This window comes from Lipotes vexillifer, unplaced genomic scaffold (genome assembly GCF_000442215.2).
Source record: "Lipotes vexillifer unplaced genomic scaffold, Lipotes_vexillifer_v1.1 scaffold1701, whole genome shotgun sequence".
Taxonomy (NCBI): Eukaryota; Metazoa; Chordata; class Mammalia; order Artiodactyla; family Lipotidae; genus Lipotes; species Lipotes vexillifer.
The window spans coordinates 256489-265906 of NW_006794217.1; the positions used below are offsets into that span (position 1 = coordinate 256489).

General features: G+C 63.2%; 1 protein-coding gene across 2 annotated transcripts in view; it reads right to left on the bottom strand.

Moving 5' to 3' along the window:
* Positions 1-406: 406 nt before the first annotated feature.
* Positions 407-9418, bottom strand: part of PRKAR1B (protein kinase cAMP-dependent type I regulatory subunit beta) — a 91932-nt gene continuing 82920 nt past the window's right edge. Inside the window, exons 10-11 of one of the 2 annotated variants that reach the window (XM_007467067.1) lie at positions 922-1003; positions 407-593 (exon numbers count right to left, since the gene is read on the bottom strand). In XM_007467067.1, the coding sequence (XP_007467129.1) occupies positions 421-593; positions 922-1003 (255 nt within the window). In that variant the 3' untranslated portion in view covers positions 407-420. The remainder of the gene's footprint in view (positions 594-921; positions 1004-9418) is intronic. The other variant, XM_007467068.1, reaches the window with a different exon arrangement.

Here is a 9418-nt window from a genome sequence, read left to right on the forward strand (position 1 = left end):
TCTTGCGAGGACCCTCTGTGGGGCGGCGGGGGCGGGCGTTTGAGGGAGGGGCTGGACCCTCTCTCTCTTCAGTCTCAGCTTCTCACTCCAAGCCCAAGAGTGCCTGGGGGGACCCCCTGGGACGTCATCGCCCCACACCCTGGCCACAGACCGGGTGGCCTCGCATCACAGGGGTCGGCCGCCGGGAGCTGCCCAGCCTGATCGGAGAGGAGAGCCTCCCAGAGCTGCCCCTCGCCCCAGAAGACGTGGCGAGGAAGGCGGGTCCCTTAAGAGGAGCCAGAGAGGGACGGGGAAGGGAGACGGGCGGGGCCGCCACCTCTGGAGGTGACCCCTTTACTCCCAGGTGAGCCCGAGGCAGGGGCGGGGCCCAGCTGCCAGCCTCAGCTGGACGTGCGAGCGCACAGCAGCAGGAGCGACGGCTCAGACGGTGAGGGAGATGAAACTGTTGTACCGCTGGATGTTCCTCTTGAGGATCTCGGAGCAGGGGCCCAGCACGCGCTCGAAGCGGGGCCGGTCCAGCTTCACGCACCTGAGGGGCCCGCGGGCCACCACGGTGGCCGCCCGGGGCCGATTCAGCAGCAGCGCGATCTCCCCTGGGGGCGAGAGAGAGCGTCAGGGCTGCCAATTTAGGGGAAAAGCGAAACCTCAGGACGCGAGGCCGCACCTGAGCAAACGTCTGCAGCGAGCGTGGCCCACAAAGTGCTGGGATATACTTACACCATCGCCTGGAACTCAGACGGCGCCAGGCCTGGTCCTGACCCGCGTCCTGCCCTCCTCGGACCGCCGGCACCCAGGACGGGCCGCCGGGGTGCCCAGGCCTCGGCCAGGTCCTCCCACGGCCCCTGTGGACCTCACCTCAGGCCCTCCTGGGGCCCCGTGCAACGGCCGCCACCCCAGGAGGGAGCGGACCCCACAACTCACCAAAGTAGTCGGAGGGCCCAAGGCGCCCCACCTCCACGTACTCCTCACCGGGGGCCCGGCGCTGGAGGACGGAGGCTGTGCCCTGCAAATGCCAAGGGGACACATGAGGGCAAAGGCGGGGGTGCCCAAGGCCACACCCGAGGGGCACCGCCCGCATCCCCCTCCCACTGGCTCCACGCCCCCCACCTAAAAGTGAGGCGTGGGGTCTGGGAGCTGCGGCCATGCTCTGGCCCAGGGCACCTCCCGGGCACCACCATCCTCGCCGGCCCGGCTCCTGCCCCAAGCTGTCTGCCCACGGGCGGGGCACGGGCAGAATCTGGAGGTGCCTCCGAGGGCAGCGCTGCTCCGAGCTGACCTTGGCTTAAGTTTCAAGGATGGGAGGCGCGTGGCCTCGTGGTCACGCCGCCCCGCTAAGCGATGTGGCCCCCTGGCCTCCAGGCCGGATGTCCGCGACACTGGGGCTCAATGATTAACGCCAGCCTAGGCAGCTTGGCGAGGCCGCGTTCCACACCAGAGACTCGGCCTTCGGGGGCCGCAGCCTCGGCAGCAACGAGCCGGCACCGGTGGCTTCCGCACGCAGAGCCCCCTGGCCTGCCGTCTGGGGGCACCCTGGGGCCGGAGCCTCGTCGGAACCTGGCATCTTCCCCACACGCCCGAGGAGTAGGAGCAGGCCTTATGAATCACCCCGCCAGCCCCACCGGCCTCACCGGCCGCTGCTGATGCCCTGGACGCACAGAGGAGCCTGGTCTGTCCCGCGGTGGGCTCGGCTCACCCTGGCTCACCCAGACCCGGCCTCGCAAGCGCTAGCCTGGCCGCGCCCGGGTTAACTGGTACCCCCTCCGCCCGGGCCGCAAGAGACTCGGTCAGAAGACCCCACCAGTGCCCGCCGCGACTGGGACCTCCAGACCCCCTTGGCGGCCCCACGCCGGCCCCACTCCAGCCACAGGGCCGCTCGGCTCGCAGGCGTCTGGGGTGCTTATGAAGCTGGCTGACAGAGGGAGCAGGACCTGGAAGCAGCAGGCCATCTCCACCCGGCCCGGGCATTCCAGGAGTGCTCCCTGGGCCGTGTGCCCACAGACCCCGGCCGAGGCACAGGGCCTGCGGGACACGTGGTCCCATGCTGCCCCCACAGAGAGGAGTGGGGTCCTGCCCCCACCTGCCCCTGGAGTGGAGGGCAGTCAGGTCCAGGGATGACGGCACCGCGGCGCTTTTCTTGAGACAACGTTGCATTAACCTAACTATCGTTTACATGCAGCCTTTTCACTTATATAACTTACATGCCTTTCATTCCCATTTTAGACAATTTTCCATTTTACAACTGGATCATTTTCCTCTTCAGGACCCCAGGGATGGAGCTGAAGTTCCAGTTGATAGAATTACTCAGTGAAACTCCAGGCTTAAAGCATCTGATGAGATGCTTCAAGCTGCAAACAACAGAAAACCCAACTCAAGGTGTCTAAAGGCTACTGAGGGTAACTGCTCTCCTGCAGAACCAGAAGACCGAGACAGGGCTTTCAGGGCTGGCTAATTCAGTGGCCCACAGACGTGTCTGGACCCAGGCTTGTCCTTGCCTCCTGCTCTGGTGGCCTCAGTCGAGTCCCTGTGCTGGCACCGTGGCTGCCACAGTTCCAGGGGTCTCCCAATGCCTCCCCCATGCCATCAGCAGGGAAACCTCCTGGAAGCTCCCGGCAACCTCCCCTCACACCTCACTGGCCAGAGCAGGTCACGTGCAACCAATGCGACTGGCTGCCACTCCTCAGGCTCTGCCCTGCCCGCTTGGGACAGCGGTGAGGATTAGGGCTCAGTGGGCACAGAAGAGCAGGGATGGGCTCGGGTGGGCCACCGTTCTGTTTCTCACTTGTCCCCCGCTCCATGCAGACACCTCCCTGCCCTCTGCCTCCTCTGGAACCAACCGCATCCCCCATGGTCACTGGAAGCATTCCTCTCCTGGTCACATGTGGACCGGCCCATCTAACGATCGACGGCAGGTTGACGAGATGAAATCTGTTTCCACTGGGATGCACGGAGCTTTCCCACTCGGGACCTTGACACAGAGGATGTACATGCACCCGTTAAGACTGATGTAATAACAGACCCTCCAGGCACGAAGATGAAAGGTCCTCAGGGGGAGCCCCGAATAAGCAGAACCAACAGGGAACAGGCGGCCACTCCACTCGGTCCTCGCACGACCCAGGGCTGCAGGAGCAGGTGGCCACGGGACCATGTTGTCCCCAACAGGGTGTGCACTGCACCACACTCTCTTCCCGCTGCTGACAGCCCAGCCTCCACGGGGGGAGGTCTGGCAAGGGGCAGTGGGGCCACGAGGGGAAGGGCCACAAGGGACAGAGCCACGCCCCCCAGGGGTGCCTGTGATGACCGTGGGGTCACCACTTCACAAGACAGACACGTCCTCATTCTCCAGCGCAGTGCTTTGGGGGCTCTTTGCTGCAGCAGCTGAGGCTGAGAGGCCGCCACCCCCAAGCCCTGACGCAACGGCAGGACGTTTCTGTCCTGGGAAGGCACAGCCGCCAAGCCCGAGGGCGGGGAGCGAGGGAAACGGGCAGACGGACTCGATGGGATGGGACCTCCAACCAGCAGGGCCCGGCGTTCCCACGACACGGGCCACAGGCGTGACCAGCACACGCCCGGGTCTTCCCATCCCAGCGAAAGCACCGCAGCCCTGGAACAGCCGTCCTGTCCAAGCTCGTTTCCCAGACGGCCGTGAAGGCAGCACAGACATCCTCAGGGAGTTGAGAGCCGGAATTCTGGGGGCTGGAGAAACACACTTGCCAAAACTCTAGATCATATTCCCCAAATTTCTCATTGATTCTAACCCAACTCTAAAAATAAATCAGGTCACATAGGAATCGGCCAGGGAGGATGCACGAGAAAAACGTCACTGCTGGAGTCTGGAGAAGGGGTTACGAAAGACCCGTTTTCCTTTCAACGCTTTTCATTTTTTTAATTTTTCTACAAAGTCGAAACCCACATCAACTCTTTGGTTTCGACAACGGGCACGCGTGACCTTTATGAGACAGAAAGCAGCCAAGGTCGAGGAGAACGCACTCGCTCCCTGAAGCAGGGCCTCCAGCCCGGCACAGAGCCCCCCCTGACTGGGTCGGGCGATGGCACAGCCGGAAGCCGCCGTCCCGCCTGTGCGGGCCTCGCCCTCCCCAGGGACACGGCCCACCTCCGTCTCCTCGAGCCTTCGGGCCGTCACCCACTCCTCCTGCCTGTAAGCCGGACTCCGCTCGAGGGCGGGGAAGCCTGCGCAATGGAGAACGGCAGGCACGGGCGCCCCCAGGATCCACACCCTGGTGGGGTCAGAGCAGACAGGTCAGGGCTGTGGACCGCGGGCCCCGCGCCCACGGTGCAGCCCGGGGTGGGCCTGGGGGACGTCAGGGTCAGCGGCTCAGTAGGGACGGCACCTGGTGAGAGAGGAGCCCCCGCCAGGGCCCCGCAGCCGCACCGGGCAGAGACTGGAGCTCGTGTGCGTCCGGCCCAGCAGGGGAGGGGACACACGAGCGTGTCAGTGTGAAGGCCAGCCGTGCAGTGAGCAGTCACTCTCAGATCCCACTGACACCAAGTTCAGGGAGAGGAAACACTATTTTATTTGAATAAATATCTTAAAAGAAACAGTATCACAGCCATAAGCAGGAACCAGCATCACTTCCCGTAAGCTAAAGGGCAACTGAAAAACGAACACAGGAGGCAGGTACGGGAAGGTGTGAAGACAGCAGCCTCCACCCGAGGTGCCCTTGACACGGCCTGAGCCCCGCGCTCTGGGCGGCTCCCCGCGGTCCAAGCCCGGCTCCACGACGTGCTGGCCGCGGTCAGGGGAAGGCAAGGCACCGCCCGAGCCTCGGTTTCCTCATCTGCAGAAGAGATACGCCGCCAGCCACCGCAGACTCGGGGAACCAGTGTGCGCAGGCCTGCGGCAGCATGGCCACGGTGGGGCCAGAAGCCACCCTCGGGCCACCCAGCTCCCGGCCAGCGGGCAGCGGTGGGTGAGAGACTCGACACCCCCGCACGGGGATTCGTCCAGGACAGCGCATCTGTTGGACTTTCCACGGACAAATCAGGCGTCTTTATGGCAACGGTCTTTGCACGCTGCTTATCTCTCCTCCCCTGGTGCCAGGAATCCCGTCCGGGGTAAAGCAGGACCTCGGAATCCAGCAAATGAGTTCCACATCTGTCTGTCTGGGAACGCCTCATGCTGTGTGCGGATACCAGGGAAACCAGAGCTGGGAACGGCTGAGGATGGGAAACACAGGCCTGCAGGGTTCCTCCAGCCTCCTGAGGGGGGCCAAGGGGAGGGAGGAAGGTGGTGCTTTTAGACTTTTTGGGGGGTGCACCCCCAACTTTTACAACTGTTTCTTACGTTAATTAAAAAAAAAAAATCAGGAAGGAGCCAAGTCAGTGAGAAGGACTGTAGGAGGGACCCACACAAAGGGTCACGGGGGCAGAGGTGGTGGTGCCACCCTTTTCTGAAGATGCCTCTGTGTCACTGGTCTTATCCCAGCAAGTGATATTTTACGTGCATAATTTTTTAAAATTCATTTTAGGAAAGGCTCTCACCCCTGAACTCAGAAGCTCTGAACTCCAGGCCTCGGCACCCAGAAGCGGACCTTGGCAGCCTCACCGGAATCTTCACACACGGGAGGCTCCTGGGGACGCACGGCCGAGGAGGCCCGAGGCACACGACAGCGTGTCAACCTGGGGGCGCCACGTGTGGGCTCAGTGTGTCCGCCCACAGGGGATGTGGTCAGGTCATTGCAAAGCCCAGGAGTGCCCGCCTGGCCGGCACTGGGAGCCGTCCTCACCAGGGCAAGGGTGACTGAGGTGCACGGGCTGGGGCCTACAAAAGGGGGGGGCTCCAAGAGGATGGGTCCCCAGCCCCGGCTCCCAGATGACAAGGTGACGAGGAAGGAGATGCGTCAGGACCTGGGAGCCCCCTGGACTCCTCTGACCCTCTCGGTGGACCTCAGAGCCGCCCAAGACAGGGCCTGGGCGATCCCGGGTGTGAAAGCCCCCCCAACGTGGGATCAGGAGAGGTGCTGACGAGCACCAAGCAAACACCAGGTCGGGGTTCATCTCCAACTCCTCTAAGATTCAGCAATTGTGCTCCTTGGTATTTACCCACAGGGTCAGGTTGAAAGCTTACGTTCACACGAAAACCTGCACGAGGATGTTTACAGCAGCTTTATTCATAGCTGTCAAAACCTGGAAGCAACCAAGGTGTCCTTCAGCAGGTGACAGATAAATAAACTGGTTCATCCAGACAGTAGAATATTATTCAGCACTAAAAAGCAATGAGCCATCAAGCCCTGAAAAGCCACGGAGGAAACTTACATGCGTACCACTGAGTGATAGGCGCCAGTGAGGAAAGGCTTCAGGCTGTGTGCTTCCAACTACCTGGCATTCCGGAAAAGGCAGAACTAGGGAGACAGTGAGAAGACTGAGCGCTGGGGCATGGAGGGGGCGACCACGTGAGCAGAGGCGACTTTTACAGCCGGGAAACTACTCTGTGTGATCCAGCAACAACCGACTTGTCCGTACGCATTTGTCCAAACCCACAGAACGTACAGCACCCAGAGTGAACCCTACCACGGTGGACCTTGGGTGACTGTGAAATGTCCATGCAGGTTCATCGATCGTGAGAGATGCACCACCTGGCGGGGGTGTTGGGAGTAGGGGAGGCTGTGCCCGTGGTGGTGGTGGGGGGAGGGGCTGGTGGGAAATCTCGGCACCTTCCCATCCACTTTGTTATGAACCCAAAACTGCCCTTAAAAAATACAGCCTCTAAATAAAAAGAACTCCTCTGAGATCCGGATACCTCTCATTACTGGTGACCCAGCTGGCATGGAGGACAGAGGTCCGAGTCGGCCGGGACCAGTGGACACGGGTGCAGTGTGGTTCCCAGCCCAGCCTGGCTTCTGGAAAAGCGTTCCTTCTGGTTCAGTCCAGAAGGAAAGTTTATCTTCCTGCTACTTTCTGGACCAAGACTGCCGTCCTTTGATACTAACTGCGGCCAGGGGCACTGCTCTCACTCCCTAGACGGGGAGGGTCTGGCACCGACCACGGAAACCCAACGGCAACTAACGGAGACAGAGACCGCACTCACCCTGCACAGGTGCCGACCAGACTCAGCACCTCCTGGCGGGGCCCCCAAGGCTGAGCCGTGAGGGCCGCCGCCCGTCGGGCGGAGGGCCAGGGTGAGCCCCTCAGACAGGTTCTCGAGCGAGGGAGGGTCCCAGGACGGGAGCAAACGCACCAGGCCCGTGGGAGGCCCCTCGGCAGCCGGAGCCTCAGGGCGGGATGGCTGTGGGAGTCTGGCTCACAGGGAAGCTTGGGCAGCTGGACGAGATGTCCCTGACCTTGTAGGGGACACAGGGTGGACGTCCAAACTCCTTGTCCGGAGTGCAGGGTGTGTGTGGTCCTGCTGCCCCGAAGTTGGCACCGCCCCCCGCCCCCACTCAGCCCCCAGCACCCCGCCTCCCACCACACCTGGCGCCCCTGGCCTCGTGCCCAGTGTTCCTCTGGATGCGCTTCCCCGACCTTCTCCATTTGGAGGACTCCTACTCATACGTCAATACCCAACCCACCGCCACCCGGGGTCACCGCTCCACCTCCCTGGCCTTCCCTTCTCCATGTGGGACCCAGGGCCAGTCTGTGGCAAGGGGTGTGGAGGCTCTCCCTCCCCTGCGAAGTCACAGCAAACTGCCCAGCGGCGGCCGTCGCCCCTCCCACCCCCCTCCCCCAGTACACTGAGCCTCGGCCTGGCGCACGGTGGGGGCACGGACAGGCTGAGTCACAGATGGCTGTGACCTCGGATCCGTGCACTGTGGCCTGCAGCGGTCTCCGTAAAAGTTCCCGAGACGACGGCAAACTCAGAACACCCGTGAGACGTGAGTGGCGCAGCATCAGCTAGGAAAGCCCCCGGCCAACGGCAGCGTCAAAGGGATTGCTTTGCAGTCGCTTCAACATTGTGGACATTCATAAAAGTGATTTGCAAAGAGAGGAGATGATATATCCAAGCTCACGTTTCCATGGCAATGCCTCCAGCTGTGCAGCCTGCCTGGGAGCCGGCGGGGAGGGAACCCGCTCTTGTCCAGCTGCCCCCAGGCCCCGGAGGTTCTGCTAGGCGTGGAATCTGGCCACGGGGAGGGTTGCAGCAGAGGGGACCTGAGACCCAGGCCTGGCCCCGCCCACGTCCTCTTCCCAGGGTCTTCCTGGAGGGAGAGGAGGTCCAGGAAGTAACCTGAGTCTGCAAGCCTCACAGGACTTGGCACGTTCTCGATGCGTCTGGCCCCTCCCTGCCAGCCCCACATGCCCTCTCTCCCTGGGGGAGGCCCACCAGGGTCTGTCCCGCCAGACGCAGCCGGGAACGCCCGCAGGTCCCACTGCTGGCAGCCGAGAGCTCCTCGGGCTACAGGGCGTTTCAGGCTTCGGTAACTAGGAGAGGTCCCGAGAACAGCCAGGCCACCTACGGCCCCCTGGGCTGCTGCAGGTCGGGTCCTGAGGGGCCAGGGATGCTTGGGCCCCTGGGAAGACCCACTGGTGCTTTCTGTTCTCACGTCTGTGAGGCCCCAGGTTGACAACCGCAGGTCTGCCCTGGTCGGCTGAGAACATGCTCCAAGAGCTTTGGGAGTCAGGTGTCCGAGGGGCTGGCAGCGCCCACAGCTTCAGAGACAGCTGGTGTGAGCACACAGAGCTCAGAGACAAGGAGCCCCCTGCCAGGAGGCTTGGCACGGAGACCCTGGGGTCATGCGAGCCCAGCTCTGCCAGCCCCGCCTGGCTCCCAGAGGCCAGCACGTGCTGTTAAGGACTCATCAGGCGTCTGCGGGAGCCGTTACTCACGTCTGTGCAGGTGCGGGTCTCTGCCAGCGCCTCCAAACCTGGGGAAACAGCTCCCAGAGCAGCCTGTCACTGGCCCCAGGCTGTGCTCACCCACATCCACCCAGGAGAGCAGAGGGATGGACTGAGGTTCAGCCAAGGGCAGAGGCCCGGGGCAGCCCGTGCTTCCACTCCCCTAGATGAGGCCTTGGCGCGGCCTGAGGTCCACAGCGGGGGAGTGGGACCCGGCCGGTCCACGCGCAGGGAGCCGGGGGCCCGGCGCCAAGGCCAGCGTGGCCTCTGCAGGTGTTGCTTCCACAAAGAGAAAGGGCAGCACCAGGCCTGCCAGCCACGGGAAGCCGCCAGCCAGGGTCCCGCAGCCCCGCTCCACTCGCAGGGCCAGCACGCAAGGCAGGAGTCCCGGGCCCCGCCCCCTGCAGCTCTGGGGCCACGGAGCAGCCGGGCCCCCAACGCCCACCTGAGCAGAGGCCTGACCGTTCCAGAAGAGACGGAAGGCAGTGGTACTGGTCAGGGCTCTCCGGAGAAAGAAGACCGACGGCCTGTGCACTTGGGTAAAGACTTAAGTTTGGGAATCTGCTCACACGACCGCGGGGCTGACGCCCTAACTCTGCAGGCAGAGGCCGGCAGGGAAGGGCGGGCG